Source organism: Eublepharis macularius, chromosome 18 (assembly GCF_028583425.1).
Source record: "Eublepharis macularius isolate TG4126 chromosome 18, MPM_Emac_v1.0, whole genome shotgun sequence".
NCBI lineage: Eukaryota > Metazoa > Chordata > Lepidosauria > Squamata > Eublepharidae > Eublepharis > Eublepharis macularius.
This window is the reverse complement of record NC_072807.1, coordinates 1854058-1879799: the sequence shown is the minus strand read 5'-3', so window position 1 is coordinate 1879799 and position 25742 is coordinate 1854058. Positions and strand designations below refer to the sequence as shown.

The following is a 25742-nucleotide window of genomic DNA, read 5'->3' as shown; positions in this document are numbered from 1 at the left end:
GAGGGCAAACGGATGAGGGGAGTGTTTCTAACACCTCTGTCTATCTCCAGTGTCCGCCTATGAAGGGCAAGGTACAGAAGATCTTGACTTGGAAGTGGGGGCAGCCCCCTCTACCCACGCCTGTGCCACGGCCAGCCGATGCAGATCCAAACGCACCTTCTCCGAAGCCCCTGGAGGGAAGACCGGAGCGGCAGTTCTTTGTCAAGTGGCAGGCCATGTCTTACTGGCATTGTTCGTGGGTGTCTGAGCTGCAGGTATGCAAAGGGTCCCCCCCTCCCCCCATCAAAGCTAATGTGTTAATGAGTCCCACATTGTTTCTCTATTGCGTAACCATCTCTGTCCTGTGCCTCAGCTGGAGCTGCATTGCCAAGTATTGTTTCGCAATTACCAACGCAAGAACGATATGGATGAGCCCCCTTCAGGCGATTTTGGGGGAGAAGAAGAGAAGAGCCGCAAACGCAAGAACAAAGATCCCACATTTGCAGAGATGGAGGAGCGTTTTTACCGCTATGGGATCAAGCCAGAGTGGATGATGATCCATCGGATTCTCAACCACAGGTGAAGAAGAGATCTAGTTTGCCTTAATCTTTTGAAACATTAATATTTAAAAACACAAGAAGAGCCCTGCTGGATCCGAGCAGTGGGCCATCTGGTCCAGCTTCCTGCCTCACACAGTGGCTGACCCAGTTATTCTGGAGGGCCAGTGAACAGGTCGTAGAGGTCAAGGCCTTTCTCCGATGTTTCCTCCTGGTTAGTTGTATTCCTCGCTTTACTACCGCTTAACGTGGATGGTCCCTTTAGCCTAGTTGTGCTGAGTGACCTATCCTCTGTGAATCTGTCTAGTCCTCTTTTAAAGCCCTCCATGCCTGTGGCCTTCACTACATTCTCTGGGAGCCAATTCCACATTTTAATCAGTCATTCTGTAAAGAAGTGTTTCCTTTTGTCTGTCCTGGATCCACTGTCCATCAGCTTAATCGGATGCCCTGGTCTTTTGGGAGAGGGGTAAAAAGTCTCAGTCCGCTTCCTCTGCCCCGCGCGTAACTTGATAAACCTGTCATGCCACCTGTGCTAAACTGAGAGGTCCCAGGCTCTTTGGCCTTTTCTCATCGGAAAGGCGCTCGAAACACTTAACTGCCTTGGTTGCCCTTTTCTGTCCTTTTTGAGATATAGTGACCAGAACTGCACATAGTATTCCGAACGAGGCCGCATTCTGCCTGTAAAGGGCATTCGAATATTGGCTGTTATATTTTCAGCCCCTTTCCTAATAATCCCCAGCATAGAGCTTGCCTTTTTCACTACAATCCTTGATTATACTTGAAGTGGAAGCACTCCTGGAAAAGGAGAGACCCGGATGCGGCTGGGAAAGCAATCCACTGTCTTTTTAAACCAATGCTTCCTTTCTACATTTCAAGGCAGCTGGTATAAAAATGCACAAGCAATATATAATCAGCAGCACTAATACACCAGAATCAGCAAATGACAAAAATCAAACCCTTTCCCAACATACATACCTGTGGGTGGTGTGGAGGCGCTGAAGGAAGACCAATCTCTGATCTCCTTTGGGGGCACACTTCATAGCCTTGGGTCCGCTATTACGAGGTATCTTGAGAGAATACTTTACAGTAGGAGATGCACAGTTCTTTGTGGCCCATGTCCCCACTTTTCCACCTATGATCGTATTGTTGGGGGAGCACGGTGAAAACTGCATTCCTGTCATAGCACCTTCAACCAGATCTGTGCCTACTGTATTTCCATGGGTTGACTGATCACCTTTTGGGGCGAGTGGGAATAAGAAGGCCAGTCTCATCTCTTGCTCTCTGTTTCGCCTCCAGCGTGGATAAGAAGGGGAACGTTCACTACCTTATTAAATGGAGGGATCTGCCCTATGACCAGGCTTCTTGGGAAAATGAGGAGGCAGAAATTCAGGATTATGACATCTACAAGCAAGCGTATTGGAACCACAGGTAGATGTGGGCTTTGTTGTGGAATGGCAGAGAGAGAGAGTCTCTTTGGCTATGCCTTTGCTAGATGGGGCATGTGAATAGAGCATATTGCTCTCTGAAAATACTGAGGATTTGTTTTCCTGAGCAATAATCTTTTTCTCATCTTCAAGTGTTAGGGTTGATAAATCTCTTTATCCTCTGTGTGGTGCTCTCTCTTTTTTTTTTGCACAGGGAGTTAATGAGGGGTGAAGAAGGAAGACCTGGCAAGAAGATAAAGAAAGTGAAGTTGCGGAAACTGGAGAGGCCTCCAGAAACACCAACAGTGGATGTAAGTGATACTTTCCAAGGTGCGGGAGCTGCAAGAAGGAAGGTGGATGTGTCTTGGCTGTGCGTTTTGTGTCTTTCGGGTGGGTGGATGGGGAACACATGCAGCAGTGAGAACTGCGCACCCTCATGGCAACCCTGCCGATTAATGCATCGTGTGGAAACTTGGCCACTGGCCAGTCTTGGTGCCAGGTTGCAGCAGAGGAGGAGCCTGGCTCAGCCAGAGGAGAGGAAGGTGGTTCAGCTCGGGGGCCTGCTTCTCTTGCCAAGATGGGGGGGGGGGGCTGGGGAGAGAAGTGCCAGTGATGCCTTCCACGGCACGTGTGGGAGTGGGGAAGGGGCACGTGCAGCATCCTGATTGCTGGCCTTGGGTGAAGGGGACTTTGGCCGAAGGTCAGGATAAAAAAAATTAAAAGAAAATAAGCGTTTCTAGGACTCTGGTTCATATTTGTGGCCCAGTCATATCCTTTCCAAAGAGGGCACAAACAGCCATGTTCAGCCGTGAAATTCGACACCCGTTCTATCCTGTTTTTGTTAAACTCTGCCGTCCTCTTCTTGGTATTATGCAGAACCTGGTTTTGGTTCCTGAGCGTGTGGTGCTGCAGTGGGTTAGGGTTCCATGGCTCAAAGTTTCAGAAGACTCTGGGGGGGGGGGGGCTGTTACATGTATGGCAACCAACATCCAGTTAAAATGCGATGCTGAGCACGTAGAACCCTGCATTGCTTCCCCTAGATGTGCCTGGTGTCCTGTTTTTAGGCCAGCGGGCGGACGGTGGTGATCCCCCTCCCCTCTAGCACTTGGATCGAGCGCTGGTCCCCCTTACAGTATAAATGGATGACAGGGCACTGGAGTCGACTGCAGCTGGGCTTCAGGACATGAGCTGTGCACGTCAACAGTGTTTGGGAAGCGAGTTTGTTTTATTGAGTCTCGCCGTTTGGTCATTGCACATTGAGCCAGCTTTGGCTCTAGAGAAGCAGCAGCAAAACGTTCTTTGTTTCCTTCCCACCTTTGCAGCCGACAGTGAAGTATGACCGGCAGCCAGATTACTTGGATGTGACTGGAGGCACCTTGCATCCGTACCAGCTGGAGGGCCTGAACTGGCTGCGGTTCTCCTGGGCTCAGGGCACGGATACTATTCTAGCCGATGAAATGGGCCTGGGGAAGACTGTGCAGACGGCCGTGTTCCTGTATTCTCTGTACAAAGAGGTGAGTGGCTGTTGTGACTTGGCAGGTGCTTGGCCCGCCTCTTGGGTGCCTTCTGTCTGCAGCCTGAACGTTTCTGCCCACAGGGACACTCCAAAGGACCATTCTTAGTAAGCGCCCCATTGTCCACCATCATCAACTGGGAAAGAGAATTTGAAATGTGGGCCCCAGACATGTACGTGGTGACTTACGTTGGGGACAAAGACAGCCGGGCCATCATCCGCGAGAATGAATTTTCCTTTGAAGACAACGCCATACGTGGGGGCAAGAAGGCTTCCCGGATGAAGGTATGTGGCAGACTTGCCGGGGCCGCATCCTTCCTGGTTTGCGTGCGCCTGAGCGGTGAGTGTGTTAGGCCCAAGGAGGCCCAAGTTCAGCTCCCCGTTCTGCCCCGGAAGCTTGCAGGGTGACCTTGGCCCGGGCTGGCCTCCCTCCTAGGGGTGTTGTGAGGATAAAATGGAGGACCGGAGAATGGTGGAAGTTTCTTTAGATTCCCCGTGGGGTGTAAATAGTTACGTGGATCCTAGATGTGCCAGTAACTTAGAAAGATGGATCCTGTTCTAGCCCCCCCTCTGCATCGTCCTTTGATTCTTTTTCTTTGGAAGACTAACGTATAACTTCTGGTCTGTGCAGAAAGAGGCGTCTGTGAAGTTCCACGTGTTGCTCACTTCGTATGAATTGGTCACTATTGATATGGCCATTCTGGGCTCCATTGACTGGGCCTGCCTTATCGTGGATGAAGCTCACAGGCTCAAGAACAACCAGTCCAAGGTAGGGGTGAAGTCCTTCCGCTCTGCAGCTTCTGTGATTCTTTCATCTGATCTCGCAGCGCAGACCAGCGGGACTTGCCCAGATCAGAAGTTTCTGTTCTTCCTGAACTGTTGCCATTGAACCAGCCTACCCTTTGTAAACTCCTTACGCCATCTTTGTGTGTGCATTTCTTTTTTTTTTAAATGAAAGTGTTGTTTTCCCCCCATCTGCCGTGGAAAGTCATACAAACTTTCACTTACTATTGTACATTGTTGAATTTTTGCTGGAGTGTGGAGCAGACGTTTTTACCAGCAAGAGATGGAATACTTTAAATATTGTAATGTTATCTAACTGAAGACTTTTAAAAAGAAAGCAACAAGCCTAGATCTTTCTGTTCTTTTTATGTGTTGTGTTGAGACACTAATGTTGTTCAGGATAGAATCCGTGTGTGCTCCTTAAAATATTAGTGGGTTACGTGTAAGCAGAGAACTTGCTTGAAGAGTGGAGACAAGAAGGACTTGTGCTTTTCCCAGGGACACAGTTCAGCATGTCTGTTGATGTATACCAGTGAACTGGATGGTCCTTGACGCGCCTGCCCTTTCTCCCCCCCCCCCCCCCGTCTCATTGCTTTTCTCAGTTTTTCCGGGTTCTGAATGGCTATTCTCTCCAACACAAGCTGCTGCTCACAGGGACCCCTTTGCAGAACAACCTGGAAGAATTGTTCCACTTGCTTAACTTTTTGACACCGGAAAGATTTCAGTAAGTCCTGCAGTATACCTGGCCCTGGACTGAATGGCCAGGAAGGAGCTTTGTCCCGTTCTCCCCCTCTCTCCATGTATTTAGCATTCGAATGCCTTGTTGCAACTGTGAGTCCCTTTCATGTGTGCAATGTGCATAAAGCAATAAAAGTGCAAGCTAGGATCTGTAAATTTTAATTTATTCATGCTATGTGTAAGCAAATAAAAAATGCTTCCTCTAACCTAAAAATATTTTTTGAGGATGACTAGTAACTAAAATGTGCGGACACTTAAGAAATCCCTGGGTGAATCAGTATTAAATAGGAGACAGCCGTAGAACGTTAATCCTAGCCTGTTTGGGTTTTATGTGTTGAGTTGATAGTATGCCTGCCTCAGGGATACCCATCCGGTTCCTGGTGACGACCTGAGTCGCCAGCCCCTTTGTCCCAGCCCTGGTCCTGCCCTCGCTCTTGGGCAGAGCGCACTGCTTGGCTCGCGGCCCCCACCCCCTGCCCTTCCTAAATGTTTGTGTGAATTCCTCACAGCAACTTGGAGGGCTTCCTGGAGGAGTTTGCAGATATTGCCAAGGAGGACCAGATCAAAAAACTTCACGATATGCTGGGCCCGCACATGCTGAGGCGCCTCAAGGCCGACGTCTTCAAGAACATGCCTTCCAAGACGGAGCTGATCGTCAGGGTGGAATTAAGCCCTATGCAGAAGTGAGTGTGAGAGGACACCCCATTCCTTTCTAGAGTGAGCCTGGCCCCTTTCTTTAAGTATGAAAAAGGTCAAGGCGGTCCCCTGTGCGAGCACCGAGTCATTACGGACCCATGGGGGGACGTCGCCTCACGACGTCTTCTTGGCAGACTTTTTGTTACGGGGTGGTTTGCCGTTGCCTTCCCCAGTCAGCTACACTTCACCCCCAGGACACTGGGTACTCGTTTTACCGACCTCGGAAGGATGGGAGGCAGAGTCAACCTTGAGCCGGCTACCGGAACCCGGCTTCCGCCAGGATCGAACTCAGGTCGTGAGCAGAGCTTGGGCTGCAGGACTGCCGCTGACCCCTCTGCGCCACGGGGCTCCTTCTTTAAATATACTGATGCTAATAAGGCTGGGCCAAGTGTGCTGACTGGAACAATCTTCTGGTGCTCCCATTTTCAGTTGGTTCCCCCCCTTGTCTGGTCTCCTGCTGAACCAAATGCATAAGGTGGATTTGTACTGGTCAGCAGCCGGGGAGGAGGATGAAGGGACAGCTGTGCATGATGGCTAATACTGAGGCCGCGTGTGCTGCCAATGCCTCATTTGTGGAAGAGGGAGTTGGAAAAAGGAACGTCTGTATTTTCACAGGAAGTACTACAAATACATCCTGACCAGGAATTTCGAGGCGCTGAATGCCCGGGGGGGTGGCAACCAAGTGTCTCTTCTCAATGTGGTCATGGACCTGAAGAAATGCTGCAACCACCCCTATCTCTTCCCTGTGGCTGCCATGGTACGTTCCAGCTTTCCCCTGGCTAGCATGCTTCTCTTCCTTGAGCCATACCGGTGCTGCTGCTGTCTGTTAGCGGTCTGTGTATTGGCAGTGAAACTTTGGGTGGGTTTCCCGTCTGGCCTATTTGCAGGTCTCTTTGTTCTGGTCTGTAACCCGATTCGAACGATCATTTTTACAAGCCGCTACTTGCAGCTGTCGCTTCAGAGCTTGGTTGTGTGAGACTTGTGTGAGACTTGGCAGATGTCAGGCTTGAATGCAGTCAGCAGAGGGCAGCCTCTTCAAACTAGCGTGAACTGGCCCGGCATTCAGACTGTCTTGAATAGGCCTCCTGCTTCTCGCTGTACTGCCTCCTTGATGTAGCTATCGGCCTTTTCTGTGGGTGAAAAGAAAGTGATAGTAGCAAAATAGAGGGTAACTCCCAGGCAATCGGAGGTTCACACGAAGCTGAGAATCTGGGTGTCTGACATTTGTGATTAAGGTCGATTTGAGGAATATCTTCCACATACTCTCTTTTTTCTTTTATACCCAGGAAGCACCAAAGATGCCTAATGGGATGTATGATGGAAGTGCGCTAATCCGAGCCTCGGGAAAGCTGCTCCTGCTCCAGAAGATGTTGAAGAACCTCAAAGAGGGAGGCCACCGAGTGCTGATCTTCTCCCAGGTACCCAAGCCCAGCGGCTTCTTTCTGTGGCTGGGTGCTCTTAGAGTGCGTCAGAGGGGCTGCCCAGAAGCTGATGGATCAGATGGTGCATGCGTGTGTGCGCGCGCACACACACCACACGCACACGCACACACTCGCGCACGCGCACGGCTGCATCATAACCCAAATTCATGTCGTTGGCCTCAGATGACCAAGATGCTGGACCTGCTGGAGGATTTCCTGGAGCACGAAGGCTACAAATACGAAAGAATCGATGGCGGGATCACTGGGAATATGCGCCAGGAAGCCATTGACCGTTTCAATGGTACGGAATGGGGGACTTGGTCCTCCCCAGCTCCTCCCCAGCTTCGGAGGGGTTGACTGCCTGCTATAGCAGTCTCGTTCCGTATGTTCTCCAGAGACTGCAGAGAACAGGTGATTTGATTTTTTCCCTTTTTTTGCTTTCTTCCCAGCACCTGGAGCTCCACAGTTCTGTTTTCTGCTTTCCACCAGAGCTGGAGGTCTCGGCATCAACCTTGCCACTGCAGACACTGTGATCATCTATGACTCAGACTGGAACCCACACAATGACATCCAGGTGAGCCTGGATGGGCAGGACTGCCCCTGTGAGGTTCCAAAGCAGGAAGGGTCGCCTGGAGGAAGAAGTGGGTGGGAACACGGGGGCTGCGGGAAGGTGAAGTTGAAGAATCCCAGAAAGGAGAGGGAGATCCGAGGAGTCGCTGCGGGTGATTTCCCCTGCACCCCCCCCCCCCTCAATGGCCTTTTCCTCCCCTCAGGCCTTCAGTCGCGCCCACCGAATTGGGCAGAACAGGAAGGTGATGATCTACCGCTTTGTGACACGAGCATCTGTGGAGGAGCGCATCACGCAAGTGGCCAAGAAGAAAATGATGCTGACTCATCTGGTGGTGAGGCCGGGGCTGGGCTCAAAGACGGGCTCTATGTCCAAACAAGAACTGGACGACATCCTCAAGTTCGGCACTGAAGAGCTCTTCAAAGATGAAGCCACTGAAGGTGGCAAGAATCTGCGTAATGCGGCTCAAAGTGAGTGGCAGAGCTGACCTTCCCCTGGCCCCTGTCACGGTGGCCTTCGCTTCTCCGGTTCAGCAGCTCCGTGCTCCTCTGTGTTCCTCCAGGTGATAACAAGGAAGGCGAGGACAGTAGTGTCATTCATTATGATGATAAGGCTATTGAACGCCTGTTGGATCGGAACCAAGATGAGACGGAGGATGCTGAGCTGCAGGGCATGAATGAGTATCTGAGCTCCTTCAAGGTGGCCCAGTATGTGGTGCGCGAAGAGGAGATGGGTGTAAGTGTGAACTGCCTGACCGGTGTGTCTTGATTCTGCCATTCCCTAGCACCGAACTATCCAGCGCAGAGGGGCACAAGGGTGGAGGTTTAGAGTCTTCCATTTCTTTGGCAGGAGGAAGAGGAGGTTGAACGGGAGATCATCAAACAAGAAGAATCGGTGGATCCAGACTACTGGGAAAAGCTGCTCCGCCACCATTACGAGCAGCAGCAGGAAGACCTAGCCAGGAACCTGGGGAAGGGCAAACGCATCCGCAAACAGGTCAACTACAACGATGGTTCCCAGGAGGACAGAGGTAGGAGTGTGTGCGCGCGCGCGCATGAGAAGACGATGAGGAAGGGGAGTGGTGTGTGTATGGCAATTCAGACGACATACTTGGGCGTTCTTTGTCCCTGCTTATGATTTGGAAGCCTATGAGGATACAGCAAGCTTGCTGAAACTGAGCAGGTTTAGGGAACCCTACGGGCACCGTCTCAAACGCCAGGATAATAAATGCAGTAATCGCCCCTGGTTTCTTTTATTTGTTCCAGACTGGCAGGATGACCAGTCAGATAATCAATCGGATTATTCTGTGGCCTCCGAGGAAGGAGACGAAGACTTTGATGAGAGGTCAGAAGGTAGGTTGCGATGGCTGGCTGGAACTGAAGTGCCTGGCTCTTCTAAACTGGGAACGCAAAACGAGGAGGGGCCAGCAGGGCTACCTGACAGGAGATGGACCTGGGTTATTTTTAAATGCTTTGCCTCCTGTGACTTGGCAGGACTCTGGCTAATGAGTTCTCCCATGTTAATCTCCGCTGCTCTTGCCCATCTTTTTGCCTCGCCAGCTGCTCGCCGGCCCAGCCGCAAAGGCCTCAGGAACGACAAAGACAAGCCACTACCCCCGCTTCTTGCCCGCGTGGGAGGCAACATTGAGGTGGGTGGCATCCTGTGCTTGGGGGATATTTGGGGCGGTGGCTGCATCTGTCTAAGGGCTCTCGCCCCCTTCTCTTCCTCAGGTCCTGGGCTTCAATGCTCGCCAGCGGAAGGCTTTCCTCAATGCCATCATGCGCTACGGGATGCCTCCCCAGGATGCCTTTACCACCCAGTGGCTCGTGCGGGACCTCCGTGGCAAGTCGGAAAAGGAGTTCAAGTGAGTCTTCTGGGCAGGGCTGAGTGGCCGAGGATGGGGGGGGAAGGTGTCCTTGTTAAACACACTGGGCTTCCTCTGAGGGCCCTGGCAGGGTTTTTTTGCAAAGTCTTCCCATATCCTTATGAGGTGGACCTCTGGTCTATGCTGTGCCCCATCTTAACAGTTCTGCCTTGGTTCCATCTTGCCCAAACACTCTTTTAAAAAAACCTTCAGCTCTCTTCTCTGCTCCTTTGCTGAAGACAATGCCAGGGGCAGCCACAAAGAATTTCTCCTGCTCCAACAGGGAGCATTCTCGCGCTCCTTGCAGGGCTTCCCTTGAATTTGGTCCGGCGGTTGCAGCTGATCCAAAGTGCAGCGGCACGTGTCATCACCGGAGTGCCTAGAAGTGCACATGTTATGCCGGCACTGCCAGCTGCCTTGGTTACCAGTAGAGTAACAAATCAAGTTCAAAGTTTTGCTACTAACCTGCAAAGCCCTATGTGGACTGGGACCTGTGCATCTTCGGGACTGCCTCTCCCCATATGTGACCCAGAGGACACGTCGATCTAGTGACAAACAGTTATTAGTGGTCCCTGGCCCCAGGGAGGCCCACCTAGCATCAGCCAGGGCCTTTTCGGTTCTGGCTCCAGCCTGGTGGAACGCTCTGTCTAATGAGACCAGGGCCCGGCAGCATCTGTTGTCTTTTTGCCGGGCCTCTAAGACGGAGCTGTTCCGCCAGGCATATGGCTGAGGCTGAGCGGGGCTTCCGCTGGCCGAATAGGGTACAACGGGGCCCTCCCTGCCGGGACATCCATTTTTAAATGGCAGCTGAAAATGGGGCTAAAGTGAATTATTTGTGCTGCTTTGTATTTGTATTTTAAATATTTATATTGTATGTATTGTGATTTGAAATTGTGAAACGCAAATTTTTAATGGGCATTAATGTAATCCGTCCTGAGCCCGGCAGTGCAGGGAGGGTGGAATAATTTAAAAAAAAAAACAGAGTCTGGCACTGGGGTTGTTCCTATGTTTTATCCCCCTTCCTTTTCTGTAGGGCCTACGTCTCTCTCTTCATGCGTCACTTATGTGAGCCAGGAGCTGATGGTGCGGAAACCTTTGCTGACGGGGTCCCTCGTGAGGGCCTGTCTCGGCAGCACGTCCTCACGCGGATAGGGGTCATGTCTCTCATACGCAAGAAGGTGGGTGAGGAAACTCCCCTCCCCCATCCCCTTGAGACAACGTTCTTTCGAGGCAGATCTTGGCAACTGTCGATGTTTTTGTCCTCCAAGGTCTCCTCTTAATGATCAGCAGCACAACACAGATTAGGTTGGATCCTGCCGATCTGTTTTGCATTAGAAAACGCCTTTGTTAGCAGAACACATTCACAGCATCCAACCCACTGCTGTTTGAGTGGTTCTGATTTTGAAGGGCCAAGTTTCCCTGTGTCTTTCTCGCATCTTAGGTGCAAGAGTTTGAACACGTGAACGGACGCTGGAGTATGCCAGAATTGGCAGAGATAGAAGAGAACAAGAAGCTTTTGCAGCCGAGTTCACCTTCCCCCAAAACCCCGACTCCCTCTACACCGGGAGACACGCAGCCGAATACCCCAGCCCCTGTTCCTCCACTTGGTGAGAGTGTGAAATGTGTGTGTGTTTTGTTGTGTATGTGTTTAAGCAGCCCCGTCCAGCCTTCAGTTGCTGCTTCCCTTGCCAAAGCAGTGGTGGGGAGCGTGGGGCGGACGCAGATAAAATGTTCCTCTTCGTTTAGGAGGGCTCCTGAGGAGTGCTGTGCTGCCTTCAAAGGCACAAGAGGACATCCGTGTTGTGTGCTTGTGTGGGGGAAGGGGCTGCACCAGAGCATTGTCTCTTGAGGGCACAGGGAGGCTATGAGGGAAAATGCAGCCTTAAGGAAGAGTCTCTGCTAAGAACGTCTTTCTCGTGCCTGTTTTGTGGGTGGAGTACAGAAGAGGGAGTGAAAGTGGAAGAGGGAGCCAGTGCCAAGGAGCAAGGGGAGCCTGCGGAGCCCGAGAAGGAGGCCAGTCCTGCTGCTGCTGCTGCTGCTGCTGCTGCAGCTGACAATGAAGCCCCCATGGAGGTGAGCATCTGCCGGGGGCGGGCTGGAGACCACTTGCCGGAGGGCAGCCCGGCTCTTCCCTCCTGGGCTTCCGGGTCTCGCTGCTGGTGCTTGGAGGTTCCTTGGCTCTCAACGGCTGCCGTTCCCTTGCCGTGTTATCTGGTGTCTCTTTGCTGGGAAGGAAATGTGGCTTTTAATAATCCGTTCCTTGTCGGTTTGTGTTGTTAAGTAGGGTAGTGACATATTTGGTCGTAAGACTATGGAGTAAAACTACAGAGCTCCAGAAAGCAGTTAACCCTTCAGGCAGCATTAGTTACATCCAAGAGTTAAAGCAATATTTTTCTTTCATTGCGATCTTGCAGTCAAAATGGCAACTGATCTTCTACCATTTTGTTAATTTTTTAAAAGTGAAATCAGGACGTTGTTCTTGGAAACAGTAAAAAGTTCAGCATGTCCATTTGAGAACGGGAGCATGTAAAGTTTTTTGAAAGGAGGTGGGAAGGGGCAACAGACAGACCTTAGGCCTTTTGAGGAACACTCAGATAATCACCATGGAAAATTATAGACACCACAAATGTAAAATTTCCATGCCTCGAGAGAGGTCCGTTGTGTAGGTTCTAAGTGACTCTGCCGTTCGTAGCGGGCAGTGCCTTCCTCCGTGCTGCAGAGTTTCCAGGCCTGTCTAGTGCAGGCCTTCTCGTTAACAGCAGCCAGCAAGGAAGGGAGGAGTCTGTAACTTTCTTCCAAGTGTTCTTGCACTCGCTGACATTTCTTTTCCTTTACCCTTATCTGCAGCAGGACCCCCCTCCAGCAGAGACCCCCTCACAGGAGGTTAAATCCCCTGTGAATGCCGTGGAAGCAGAAGATAAGAAGCCCGATGAATTGGTGGTGAAGGAGGAGCCAATGGAAGTGGAGAGTAAAGGTAAGATCGCAGGCCATGGGTAAGAGCTGCACCCGGAAGGAGCTTGGAGATTTCCAGCTGCCTTGGTTTCCTGTTTTATAAGGGTCTTTAGAGGAACTTGGCTTGGGCTTGTGACCCGGCTTCTGCCTGCCAGACTGGGACACCCAAGGTTTTTTGAATTGTGTCCTTTGCTACAGCGGATGTAGAGAAGGTGGAAGAGAAGACCCCAGCAGAGCCTCCGAGCGAACCCCCCACCATTAATCTCGACGAGAAAGGTGAGCATGCTTTAGTAGAGCACGGCGAGTGTGCCCAAGACGGCCCCTGCTGAGCGCTTAATGTAGATGGCGCATGTCAGCAGTCCCCACTGAGGTGTTTCCCACTCTGCAGAGGAGAAAAAAGAGGATGAAAAGAAGGACGTGGCGATGCTGCCGAACGGGGAGGCGCTGAGAGACCCGCCCGAGGACCGGCACAAGAGAGCCCTGAAGCAGCGGTTCATGTTCAATATCGCCGACGGAGGCTTCACAGGTAGGTGCCGGCTGCCCAGGAATGTGGCTGTGGCCCCGGGGCCTGCGAGGGCGTTTTCTGATGGGCGCCTCTCCTGCAGAGTTGCACTCCTTGTGGCAAAACGAAGAGCGCGCAGCGACTGTCACCAAGAAGACCTACGAGATCTGGCACCGGCGCCACGACTATTGGCTCCTGGCGGGAATCATCAAGTATCCTTTCCTCAGGATCAGCCGGGAGGGGGGTGGGCCCGCGTTATCTCTGCTTGTCCTCTTTTCTTTTTTTGGTGCTTTACACACTCAATACTAGGGATGTGCGTTTCGGCTTTCTGAATGCCGAAAGAAAGCCGAAACAAAAGTGTTTCGGCTTCTTTCGGGTTAGCCGAAACGTTTAGGAGAAAGCCGAAACGTTTCAGCTAGCCGAAAGAAAAAAAGCCGAAACGTTTCGGCTTCTTTCGGCTTTCTTTCAGCTTTTCAATGGGAAAATGCCTCCGTCTTCCCGGACGTCTGGGGGAGGCATTTTCCCACCGAATCAGCCCAAAATTGGTGGGAACCTTTCTCTAACCCCTCTCTAAAAAACCCCCAAGTTTCAGACATATTGGCCCCCCAAATCAGGTCCCCCTAGCCTCCCATAAGAAAGCGAAGGAGCAGCATATTGTTAGCATGCTGCTGCTCATCTTCTTCATTATTTCCTATGGGGAAAAATGAAGAAGCAGGCTTCCTTTGCCAGGGGTGGCATTTTGCATGCAAAATGCCCCCTTACCCTCAGGGGCCCTTCTCCCACCCTTCCTCCCACCCCCCACCAAGACTCAGCCTGCTCCCACTTGGGGGGGCCATTTCATGGCCTCCCCAAGTAGGTGCTCTCATCTCTACCACTGACAGCTGGGGGAGGCTTGTCTTGCCAGGGGTGGCATTTTGCATGCAAAATGCCCCCCAACCCTCTGGGGCCCTTCTCCCACCCTTCCTCCCACCCCCCACCAAGGCTCAGACTGCTCCCACTTGGGGGGGGGCATTTCATGGCCTCCCCAAGTAGGTGCTCTTTTCTCTACCACTGACAGCTTGGGGAGGATTGTCTTGCCAGGGGTGGCATTTTGCATGCAAAATGCCCCCCAGCCCTCAGGGGCCCTTCTCCCACCCCTCCTCCCACCCCCCACCAAGGCTCAGCCTGCTCCCACTTGGGGGGGGCATTTCATGGCCTCCCCAAGTAGGTCCTCTCAGCCCCTAAAGTCCACCCCTTACAGCCCCACACAAATCCAATTCCCCCCCAGCTGCCACACACAGACCCAAATCCCCACATTAGCCCCTCACAGACCCAAATCCACCCCCACCTGCCCCACACCCATAACCCCAGGAACAGGCTGGCAAAGGCCAGCCCTCTCCCTTTGTTCCCTATGCTGGGAACTTCTAAACTCTCTTTCCCTGGGCAATTCTGCACAGCCCAGGGGTGCCACAATGGTGGGCACACTTCTGAGTGCCAGCTGGTCCCTGTGAAAGAGCACCTGAACCACAGACACCCTCCCTCAAATTCCCCCCCCCTCACCTACAGAGATGGCTGGCCAGCCAGCCCCATTGTTCCCTATGATGGGAACCAACTGCACAACAAAGAATAAAATACGAACAAAACAAAATAAAGTTTTTTAAAAATTATTATCTCCCTTTCAAAGTACAAGTAGGCAAAGCATTATGACACATTACACCAGCAGTCCCCCACACAGAAAAATTAACACAACTCACTTAACATCAGAGAATCACAAAACACGATTCCTGTCAAAAACACTTTATTTCTTGAACAGCTTTAGGTTACACAGCAGGGGGGCACACCAAAGGGCATGGCAGCAGTATCTTACACAAAAATAACACAACTCACTTAACATCAGAGAATCACAAAAGCACAATTCCTGTCAAAAACACTTTATTTCTTGAACAGCTTTAGGATACACAGCAGGGGGGCGCACCAAAGGGCATGATAGAAGTGTACTACACAAAATAATACAACCCACTTCACCGTTTTTGACAGCAGTTGTGTTTGTGTGATTCTCTGATGTTAAGTGAGTTGTGTTATTTTTATGTAGCACACTGCTTTCATGCCCTGTTGTGCCTTCCTACTGTGTAACCTAAAACAGTTAAGGAAATAAAGTGCTTTTGACAGCAATATTTTGGGGTGATTCTCTGATGTTAAGTGAGTTGTGTTATTTTTGTGTAAGTTACTGCTGCCATGCCCTTTGGTGTGCCCCCCTGCTGTGTAACCTAAAGCTGTTCAAGAAATAAAGTGTTTTTGACAGGAATCGTGTTTTGTGATTCTCTGATGTTAAGTGAATTGTGTTAATTTTTCTGTGTGGGGGACTGCTGGTGTAATGTGTCATAATGCTTTGCCTACTTGTACTTTATAAGGGAGAAAATAATTTTTTTAAAACTTTATTTTGTGTTGTTCTTGTTTTATTCTTTGTTGTGCAGTTGGTTCCCATCATAGGGAACAATGGGGCTGGCTGGCCAGCCATCTCTGTAGGTGGTGGGGGAATTTGAGGGAGGGTGTCTGTGGTTCAGGTGCTCTTTCACAGGGACCAGCTGGCACTCAGAAGTGTGCCCACCATTGTGGCGCCCCTGGGCTGTACAGAATTGCCCAGGGAAAGAGAGTTTAGAAGTTCCCAGCATAGGGAACAAAGGGAGAGGGCTGGCCTTTGCCAGCCTGTTCCTGGGGTTATGGGTGTGGGGCAGGTCAGGTGGGGGTGGATTTGGGTCTGTGTGGCAGCTGGGGGGGAATTGGGTTTGTGTGGGGCTGTAAGGGGTGGACTTTAGGGGCTGAGAGGACCTACTTGGGGAGGCCATGAAATGGCCCCCCCAAGTGGGAGCAGTCTGAGCCTTGGTGGGGGGTGGGAGGAAGGGTGGGAGAAGGGCCCCAGAGGGTTGGGGGGCATTTTGCATGCAAAATGCCACCCCTGGCAAGACAAGCCTCCCCCAGCTGTCAGTGGTAGAGATTAGAGCACCTACTTGGGGAGGCCCCCCCAAGTGGGAGCAGTCTGAGCCTTGGTGGGGGGTGGGAGGAAGGGTGGGAGAAGGGCCCCTGAGGGTAAGGGGGCATTTTGCATGCAAAATGCCACCCCTGGCAAAGGAAGCCTGCCTCTTCATTTTTTCCCCATAGGAAATAATGAAGAAGATGAGCAGCAGCATGCTAACAATATGCTGCTCCTTCGCTTTCTTATGGGAGGATAGGGGGACCTGCTTTGGGGGGCCATAACATGGCCCCCCAAAGTCCAATCGGTCTGAAACTTGGGGGTTTTTTAGAGAGGGGTTAGAGGAAGGTCCCCACCAATTTTGGGCTGATTCGGTGGGAAAATGCCTCCCCCAGACGTCCGGGAAGACGGAGGCATTTTCCCATTGAAAAAGCTCAAAGCCGAAACAAAGCCGAAAGCCGAAACGGCTGGCCGTTTCGGCTTTTGGCTTATTCGAAAGAGATTCGGCTTTCGGCTTTAGCCGAAATTTTTTGGCTTGCACACCCCTACTCAATACAGCGCACCCATTGTGTTTGCTTTTTGCTACGACTGTCCCATCCTTTGACCGAGAAGCTTAGAGGGCAGTATGCGAAGCTGCCTCGTGGTGTCCTTGGGAAGATAAACAGGACAGAGAACTGTGTGAGCTGCCTTGGGGGCCTGATGGGGTAGAAACGGAGCGAGTGAAATCCTTGCGACAGTCTCAAGGGCCAAGGCCGACCCTTCCCAAAGTCTTGGGCTGCTTGCGGGCTGGGGTTTGAGCCCACCTCCAAGCTCAGGCATTCTAGAAGGAACACATCCCGTGGTGTGGTATGTTCTGTCGGCGCATACCTGCTGCTTTCTGTGCCACAAGCCACATCCTTGGGCCTTTGCTTGTGAATTTCTGGGCGATTTTTTCCACCTCTCGTCGCTTCCTCTCCCCCAGCCCGCAGTTGCAGCTGGTTCTGTGCTTTTGGTCTCATCGCAGGGAGTGCCACCAGGGTGCTCTTTTCTCCTCAGGAGTTTTGTTCTCTTTCTGGCATCTGCTACTCGCCCGTCGTGAGAGCTCCTTCCAGACAGAGGCACACTCTGCCTGGTGCAGGGAGGCAGGGCTCTCCAGCAAACGGCAGCAGCAGTTTGACATGGAAGGGGTGAGAGAGCCAAGCCAGGGAGGCCAAAGCTGGCCAAAGCTGGCCCCGTGACACTTGGCCTGCTGCTCGTTCTGCGAAGTGCTTCTGGGCAGGCCCCGTGCGTGACTTGCGTGTTGTGGAAGAGAGGCATCAGAGTTGCTAGAGAGGCTAGACTGGCCCGCCCTTCCCCTTCTGTGAGGGTGCCAGTGCCGTGCCTCTTGAGTGAGGTGCGGGTGGTGGTGACCCCCCTGGTTGCTGGACCTGTGGTTTTCACGCATTATTCCTCCTGAGCTCAGCCCACTGCAGCCACGGTTATGCCCGCTGGCAGGACATCCAGAATGACCCTCGCTATGCCATCCTCAACGAGCCTTTCAAGGGCGAGATGAACAGGGGGAACTTCCTGGAGATCAAGAACAAGTTCCTGGCCAGGAGGTTCAAGGTGAGGGGCGCCTCGCTCTCTCGTGGGGCGGCCCCTTCTTCGGGGGGGGGAGTGGGCTGCTGAGGGGCTCGGGAGCGGGGGGCTCTGCGGGGTTGAGTGGCTTGGGGTTCTTCCTATGAATGCACAAAGAAGAAGACCTCATTCGGTACATGCACAGTTGTGGGCCGGAATGGAGACAGAGGCGCACGGCATTTTAAGCAGCCAAAGAACCGAATGGGGGGTTGTTTTCGGCTCTTCTCATGGGAAGCCTCGCTTACGTACTACAGTCGGCACACTTGAGGAGTCACTTGCTCTGTCACTTGCAGGCGGGCTTCATGCCCACCCCCCCCCCCAGCCCCACCCCCAGCATATGAGGTGGTAGCCCTTCCGTCTCCAATTGGTAAGACATGGAGCTGGACCCTGGAACGGATGTCCTAAAGATCCAGGATAATAGAGTGATCGTTTTCAGAAAGCCAGCACCTTCATGAATCCGTGTACTTCCGGGCAGGGTGTTGTGTGTGGTTTTTGAGATGTTCTTGGTCAGGCTGCCTAGGTGACATTGACTCCGTTCTACCTTTTTGATCTCGCCGGCACCCGCCCATTCCTGTCCCGCATGTGGCATTGGCACCGGGGGCTGTGCTGTGCTGGCTGCTGAGCCATGTTCTGTTTCGAGAGCCAGGAATGGGGCTTGAACATGTGGACCGCACCCGGGGCAGGTTGGGACCTGGGGCAGAGTGAGGCAGCGTACTCCATACTGGCTTGCGATACTTTGCGGTGGTCTGTAGCTCTGGAGAGGTGGGGGCGGGGGGGGATTAGATTGGATTCTGCGGATTCATTCTGCTAGCCCTTCCCCCCCGCCGAAGGAGTCTTTGCTTGCTGACTGACACTCGAGAGGGGGAAGGCTCTTCCCGTCATAGGAAAGCACCTCCACTTGTGGGGAATTGGTCTTGGAGGTCCAGCCTGCTGTCTAACACCTACTTGCACACACGGGTTCTCGGCCTGAAGTGAGGCTTTCTGGGGAAAGGGAGAGAGATACATGAAGGCTCTTTTTCACCTTTCTTGGCTACTTCTGTTCTCTTGGGCCAGTGGGAGGGCGCAGCACTCTGTGTTGTACATGCATGTGCACTGTGCATGGGAAAAGACAAGACAGCATTTTGTGGCATTTCGCTAAACAGAGTGCTCAACATGGAAAGCATTTTTAATGGCAGAGGAAGCTGAGTAGCCTCAGTCCGTAACGTCTCTGGAATAACCAGGTTGGAAGACAGCCAAGACCCAGCCTTGATGGGAAGGCGAGAGCTGAGGCTGTGCTGTTTCAACTTTTTCAGCTGCTGGAACAGGCGCTGGTCATTGAAGAGCAGCTCCGGCGAGCTGCCTACCTGAACATGTCTGAAGATCCATCCCATCCCTCCATGGCCCTGAATACGCGCTTTGCCGAGGTCGAGTGCCTGGCTGAGAGCCACCAGCACTTATCCAAGGAATCTATGGCGGGGAACAAGCCAGCCAATGCAGTGCTTCACAAAGGTGAGACCGTGAATGGTCATGCACAGGGGTGGGTGGGCTTGCATGGTGTGCTACTGGCCCCTTCCCCCCTCTTCTGCATGCTGTCCATGTCCCTTGAAATGCACACCCTTTCTCACTTCCTCTCTCTCCCTCTTCAAGGGGAGAAGGCAGCTAGCAGTGGGGAAAAGCCCCTCCTCCGGGGCTGGGGACACAGACTCCAGGCAGGAACCGGAGGAGGGGGGGCTTCTCCCCTCAGCTCCCAGTACTACTTCCTGCAGTCACTGGGGGAGGCAGGCTCCAGTCGGCTGGGCATTTGAGAATTCACTTGGCAACTCCACCCTGTCCCCAAAAACCCCTACGGTAAACCAAGTCAGACAGGGGCTGAGCTCTGTCACAGGCACTCCTTGCTTTCCGTGGACAGCAGAAGGTTTGGGCATCTGCACAGCTTTTGCTGCCTTGGGGCGAACGGAGTCTGGACATCAGCTCTGCCGTGAAAGCCAGGTAACATCCCGAAGGTGTCCGTTGTTTAGAGCCCACCTTGCCCATGAAAGACCTCGGAGACATGAGGTGGCCGCCCATCCTCCTCAGGGGAAGGAGCAAGGGGGCCTGGCGCCCCACCTGGCCACCGCGGGGGGGGGGAATAGCTTTCTGCAAGGGAATCGTGGAGACGTTTTACTTTAGCCTTCCTCCTTATCCTGCCCGTCTAAGGAGTGGTGAGAAGTGTCTCAGAGCAGGAGCTCTTCTTCCTGTGACCGAGGGGGAAGATCCTAACGTTTCTCGCAGTAGTACTGCTTATTGCCACAAGAAGAAGATTCCTTCTGTTCCTTTTTTGGTGCCTCAAAAAGCCCTCCCGGGAATGAAGATCCCTTCTGTGGGCTTCCTCTCCGTAAAGCAGCAGAAAACACAAATAAGACATCTAGGCCTCTCAGCATTCCAGAAAGAAGCCAGGCCACGGGTGCTTCTCCTCGACTGCTGGGAAGAAAACCCCAGTGGATATAGGAATTGGTGCCCAGAAACTGTGCTTCAGAATGCAGGGAAAGAGGGAGGTCGCCCGGCATCCATCGGTTCTCTTGGACTTCACTGCATCTCCAGATTTGACTTCCAGCAGTTACGGTTCACAAGGAGTCTGGTATTTCTTTGCACGCCCGAAGAAAAGTGGGCAGTGTGGGGCACGCTCGATCTGAAGCATGTCATCCAGTTCCTGGTCAAGTACAGGGGGGGGGGGAGACCGGTCCAGTCTCTGACTCCCTAAGATAGAAGGGGCAGTGCTGCTTGTTTGCTCCCTCAAGACTGTCGTGGTAGAGCCGTGCCGGTGGCTGAGCCCAACAAGGGGCGGTGAGGCCTCTGCCAAGAGTGCATGCCCTGCTGTCCCCTTGATGACTTCGCCAGCATCTCCCAGCAGCCGCCGCTGCCACCCCACCCCCCACCCCGGACAGGCATGCGAGTGACAAGCAAAGGCACAGCCAATGCGCAAGCCGTAATTCCTGCTGCCCATCAACACCTGGAGAGAGAGAGAGAGAGAGAGAGAGAGAGTAGGCAGCCGGAGACCACATGCCCCCACGGTCATGGTGCCTGCACTGGCCAGGGGGAAGCCGCCTGGGGGGAGCACCAGTGCTGTGGGTGGAGCCTCCATCACTAATTGGGCTTGCAGCCCCCCCCAACTCTGCCTGCGGGTAGCAGGACCCTTGCAGTGGGGGGGGGCATGCCCCCGCCATGTGACACCTTCCTGTGCTGGCCTGGCGTGGCCCACTGGACGGGGCCGCTTTTCCTCACCTGGCCCACCCACATGTCCATGCCCCGATCCTCCGGCCCCGATCCTCCAGCTGCTGCAAAGGATCTTCAGATACAGATGAGAGGAGTGACCTGTTGATAACCGCTCTCGGTCGGGCCCTGCAGCTGGGGAGGTGCCCCTGGGATCCCACCCCAACCGTTGCTGCAGCTGTCCCTGTGTTCCCCCACAGCCACTGTCCAGCTTCTCCACACCAGGACAAGGCGGCTGCTTGCCACAAGATGAAAGACCCTCCCGAGATGGTGGGCTGGGAGACTGGGAGTGACAGGCTCATCCGGCTCAGGCTCCCTGGGCTGCTGTGACTGGGACTGTTAACCTGTGAGCACCACAAGAGAGCGGGTCTTCCAAGTGGAAGCACTGATCCAGCGGGGACCACAGCTCTCCTGCCACCTTTTCCTTTCCTTTGGTACTCCCTGGCTTAACAGTCCCTATCAGAATGGGAGAAATGATGGGCAGCCACGTGTCCAGACTCCCACAGGCAGGTGTGCATGGTGCGTGGACTGGCCTGCTCCCTGGGCCACCACGGCCATCTGCCTGGTGTCTCAGACCCCAGTGGCACTGGGAGGTTGATGGTCCCCCCCCCCATGCACATGGGAGAGACCCTGCATCTCGCCCTGCTTGCCTTGCTGCCAGGGGAGGGGGAGGGTCTGGTCAGGATGGAGGCAGCGCGCGGCAGCAGCCCCCCCTGGGATCAGTGGGGCCCCTGCCCTGCCACTTCCCTGGCAACCCAGGGCTGGGGAACATCTCCGCAGATGTGCCGTGGGGCAGCCCCAGGAGGGAGTGGTGTGTGTGTGTGTGTGTGTGTGTGTGGGGAGGGGAGCAAAGAGACAAGGAAGGACTAGTTGTTTGACACACTTTATTGAACTGCCAACAGTGAAGTGAATGTCTGGTCACCTCTTGCCAACTTCCCTCAGCCGGGACAGAAGCTGTGCTGCTCTGCACAGGCGTCCAAGCCATGAGAGCCATTTCTCCATGCTGCTGTCTCACGGGAACAGCTCCGCGGGCAGGGCAGGGCAGGGCAGGGCTTGGATGGTAGTCAGAAGGGATCGCTCGGGCTTGGAACAGCCATGCTCCTCAGCCTCCCTGATGGGCCACGGTGTTCCTTGAAGGGAAAAGGAGACATGTCCGGTGGCAGCAAGCCTGGCCTCCAAGCTGCAGCCCGGTGTCCGGAAGGTGTCCATGGCTGGGGGCGGCGGCAGCTCCATGGCCACAGGCAACCAGATGATGGATGCTTCTCCGGCAAGGAAGTGCTCCGTGTCTACAGTTGGCTGTCCCGGTGCGGCATGCCTTCTCGGAGCTCTGATCCTGTGAGGGAGGCAGGCACGGGCTTGCACGGCTGCCATTGCAGGGGAGTTACGAGAGCAAGCACCCAGTCGCCCCAGCCTGCAGCTGTGCTCTCTTCCCTGCCCAGGGAATCTGAATGGCCCCCTGACATGGGCTGCTGGAACCCCCCTCCCGAAACAGCTGTGTTGAGTGTGGCTCCCTGGGTGACTGCCTCTTTGGCAGGCGTGGGCTGCCAACAGGCAGGGGCTGTGCCCTTCCAGCAAGCCTCAACCACAGAGGCCAGCATTGGGGGGGGGGCGGTGTGAACGAGCATGCCGGGACTGGTGCCTCCCCAGCTCCTCCTTACCTGTCGGTGTGCCCTTGCCCCTCCCTGAGATGGGTAACCCACAAGGAACTTGGGTGGTAGCTGTTAGACCGATAATCTGGACGTGGCTCTCCTCCCCCCCCCATACGTGAGTGCTGGGCACACCCTGGATCTTGCAAAGTTCCTACTGCACACTCTTGGCCTGGCATCATGAACACTCTCCCACCTCGTGCTCTAAGTCTCCACGGCGGGGGAGGTGGGGGTCTCAGGCAGAGCCCCTGGCCAACTCCTTACTTACCTGGGGTCATGGGTGCCCTGGCCGGAGGCTGCGCAGGCTGCGCGAGGAACCTATTCAGCGCAGGGAAGTGGGCTCAGCCACGGGGGACTGATCAGGCTGTTCCCCGCAGTAGTCCTATGCTCTACCAGGCCATGTGGGCAGGGCTGGGTAACTTCCTGCCACTGCTGGGACATGCCCAAAATGGCTTAGGGAGCTGACTAACTCGCTCCCCACCCACCCACCCTCGGCTCGATGGAGCTGGGATTTACGTCCTGGTTATACACGCAGGCACTGCTCAGTCACTGGTGGAGGACCCGGGCAGAGGGGCGCCAGGCCACTGCGCTGTTGGGGGGGGGCACTATAAGTCCAGGATATGCCAGTGTAACTCTTAGTTAGTTTGGTGTAGTGGTTAAGAGCGGCAGGACTCTACTCTGCAGAACCGGGTTCAATCCCCCACTCCTCCACTTGAAGCCAGCTGGGTGACCTTGGGTCAGTCAGAGCTCTCTCAGAGCTCTCTCAGCCCCACCCACCTCACAGGGTGCTTTGTTGTGGGGATAATAATAACATACTTCGTAAACCACTCTGAGTGGGCGTTAAGTCATCCTGAAGGGCAGTATATAAATCGAATGATGTTGTTATTTTTATTAGTCAGCTCCCAGGGCGCTTCTCTCCCCCTCCTCAAGATTCGGCTGTTTGACCCTCCTTGGATTCATTTTCACCCAGCCAGTTTCAGCGGAGAGGGTTGAGAATGCTCGTTGCTTGCACTTCCTCGTAGCCTCTGGAGTCTTCCCCGACATCCTCGCCCTGCTGCTGGTGGTGGTGGCAGCAAGGCAGGAAAACCGCCTGTCCCACTTCCATCTTGGGAAGAATGCCAGAGCTGTGTGGCCTCTGTCATCTCTGTAGTGCAGAGACATGGAATTCGAATCAGCGGGGGGAAAGGTTGCTGGATCACTGTGGAGCAAGCCAACAGGTAGTTTTCTAGCTGCCGTTACTCTCCCAGGCCACGTTTGCTGTTCTTGGCCAGAGCTCCTGGGTTTGATGATCTTTATGTTGTTTCTCTCCCCATGGATAAGGTTCAGACTCTGCTTCTGGAACTCTAAATCAGGCTGTTGATCAACTGGCTCCAGGCAAAGACTTCCTGGCCCCTTTAGAAGCGGTGGTTTTGTCCTGTCCTCTGAGCTGGAGACTTCCCCATCGAGGAGGCCTAGCACCAAATGGCCACAACATTTGCTGGCAGCAGCAACTGGGAAGCCCCCTGAGTTGGGCATAACGAGGAAGATCTTCCGGGCATTAAGAGGAATACGACTGGCACTGCTCCACTCAGGCAGCTGATCTAGACTCCGCATGTTGGTCTTAGGGTCCCAGCATCAAAAACGGCTTTTTATCTAAAATCTACCACCACCCCTTCTCATGAGTGGAAGGGCACTTGAGTCTAAGCAGGCAGATACTTGTATTTGGTTAATGGCTTCAAAAGCAGAAGCAATGCAGTTGGATCAGCTCCACCGTGCTCTGTGCATATTCCCTTCACCATCTCTTCTCCCAAAGGCTGCTGAGAACATTCATCAGTAATGCACAGGAATAGTTCTCTGCACCCCGAGGTACCAATGGTACTTTAATCTAGCAGATCTAGTATGCTTTACTAGAAGCTTTGGACATTTTAGTATAAGGTCATATAGTTTATTGGGTGGATTTTAGAACCTAAGCGGGAATCCACGGTTGCTCAAGAATTATCATCTTCTTGGACGATGCTTAACAACTTCACCTAGAAAGCCTTCCTTGCCAGGTGCCTCAAATCAGATAAAAATACATTATTGGCTGGAATTAGTAGTCCTGTGGTTCTCCTCCAGTTGTACCAGCTTTCCTGCTTGGCCCTCTGCTGGTGCATTGAATTCCTCCTGGCCTGCCTTCCACAAGAATTTATCCTCCCTTTCTTTAGTAGTCCATCCTTCCCACGTGGAAAAGAGGGGCATAAGCTCAAAATCTGCAGGTCTGTGGGACCAAGTCTATTGGACAACATGCATCTCTGTTCAAGAAGACTGTGCAGGGCAAGAAGGTCCTTTGTGGCACACTGGCTTCAGCAAAACATGGCCGTTGGCTACTCTTGCAGCGCTTTTCAGGCCCTTGAGGGATCCCGGCACATTCTGTAAGGGCCACCATTTACCTCGATAAGCGCCTTGGGGAGACTCTCCATGAAGAGGATATGCAATGTGACCCCTTGAGTTTGGTTGCAATACTTTCAACAGGCATTTTGCTTTTGCTTTGGCTGACAGGTCTTCAAGATGAGTTTGCAGCCATCTGTGGCGGCCTGGTGGGGGGGAGGGCTTGTTGGCCACAGAGGACCTGCCCCTTGTTAGCATCCCAGTGTTACCTGCCACCCTCCCTTTGAGGAGGGAAGGAAATTCTGAGCTTCCCTGGAAATTTCTGTTCTCAAGGAAAGGAGGGCAGTAAAGTCCACCTCGTGTGGTGCTGCTTCATCTTGCACATTTATTGTGGGGGCTTTGCTGAGGAGATGGTGTGCCTCCATTTCTTTCCCTCTTCCACATCTGCAATTGATCCAGCTGGTTTCAGCAGATGGTTATTTATGGGTAGTTTAGTTTGTTTTAACTTAGGCATGGGCATGTTCTTAGCTTCACTGTGTGGGGAGCCAAGTGGAGAGCCTCCCCCCACCCCGCCCGTACACAGCCCAAAATATGGAGCCTGCCTTCCCAGCCCCCAGATTGGAGGGCCTGTCCCAGTGCTAGCTCTCCCCCCCCCCCCGGGTAGGGAACAGAAATCCACAGGTAAGCCCAGAATTTCCTTTTCTCTTCCAGTGCTGAAGCAGCTGGAAGAGTTGCTGAGCGACATGAAGGCCGATGTGACACGGCTGCCCGCCACGATTGCCCGCATCCCCCCAGTGGCTGTGCGCCTCCAGATGTCAGAGCGCAACATCCTCAGCCGCTTGGCAAACCGTAGCAGTGAACCTCCTCCGCCGCCACCTCCCCAGCAGGTAAGCAGCCCGCTCCGCCTTCTCTCCCTCCCCATCGTTAACCCCACCCATGAACCAGAGGGACGGCCCCCCCCCCGGCAACCGTCTCTGCT

The 25742-nt window shown here is 53.5% G+C and overlaps 1 protein-coding gene and 1 non-coding gene across 3 annotated transcripts in view; both read left to right on the top strand.

The window, feature by feature from the left end:
* The window catches only part of CHD4 (chromodomain helicase DNA binding protein 4), a 33452-nt gene that overhangs the window by 7108 nt on the left and 602 nt on the right, over window positions 1-25742 (top strand). For both annotated transcript variants that reach the window (XM_055002185.1, XM_055002184.1), the window contains exons 11-39: window positions 51-254; window positions 353-558; window positions 1833-1964; window positions 2175-2271; window positions 3283-3474; window positions 3558-3758; window positions 4105-4242; window positions 4859-4980; window positions 5504-5677; window positions 6306-6447; window positions 6977-7108; window positions 7295-7412; window positions 7561-7685; window positions 7885-8149; window positions 8242-8414; window positions 8529-8709; window positions 8945-9031; window positions 9239-9327; window positions 9410-9543; window positions 10577-10721; window positions 10985-11150; window positions 11486-11616; window positions 12391-12517; window positions 12694-12771; window positions 12884-13021; window positions 13101-13209; window positions 17399-17531; window positions 18836-19031; window positions 25475-25650. In XM_055002185.1, coding sequence (XP_054858160.1) covers window positions 51-254; window positions 353-558; window positions 1833-1964; window positions 2175-2271; window positions 3283-3474; window positions 3558-3758; window positions 4105-4242; window positions 4859-4980; window positions 5504-5677; window positions 6306-6447; window positions 6977-7108; window positions 7295-7412; window positions 7561-7685; window positions 7885-8149; window positions 8242-8414; window positions 8529-8709; window positions 8945-9031; window positions 9239-9327; window positions 9410-9543; window positions 10577-10721; window positions 10985-11150; window positions 11486-11616; window positions 12391-12517; window positions 12694-12771; window positions 12884-13021; window positions 13101-13209; window positions 17399-17531; window positions 18836-19031; window positions 25475-25650 — 4311 coding nt within the window. The remainder of the gene's footprint in view (window positions 1-50; window positions 255-352; window positions 559-1832; window positions 1965-2174; window positions 2272-3282; window positions 3475-3557; window positions 3759-4104; window positions 4243-4858; window positions 4981-5503; window positions 5678-6305; window positions 6448-6976; window positions 7109-7294; window positions 7413-7560; window positions 7686-7884; window positions 8150-8241; window positions 8415-8528; window positions 8710-8944; window positions 9032-9238; window positions 9328-9409; window positions 9544-10576; window positions 10722-10984; window positions 11151-11485; window positions 11617-12390; window positions 12518-12693; window positions 12772-12883; window positions 13022-13100; window positions 13210-17398; window positions 17532-18835; window positions 19032-25474; window positions 25651-25742) is intronic.
* Window positions 11202-11339, top strand: LOC129345876 (small Cajal body-specific RNA 11). The gene has a single exon (XR_008598637.1). It is a non-coding gene; the product is annotated as a small Cajal body-specific RNA 11 (non-coding RNA).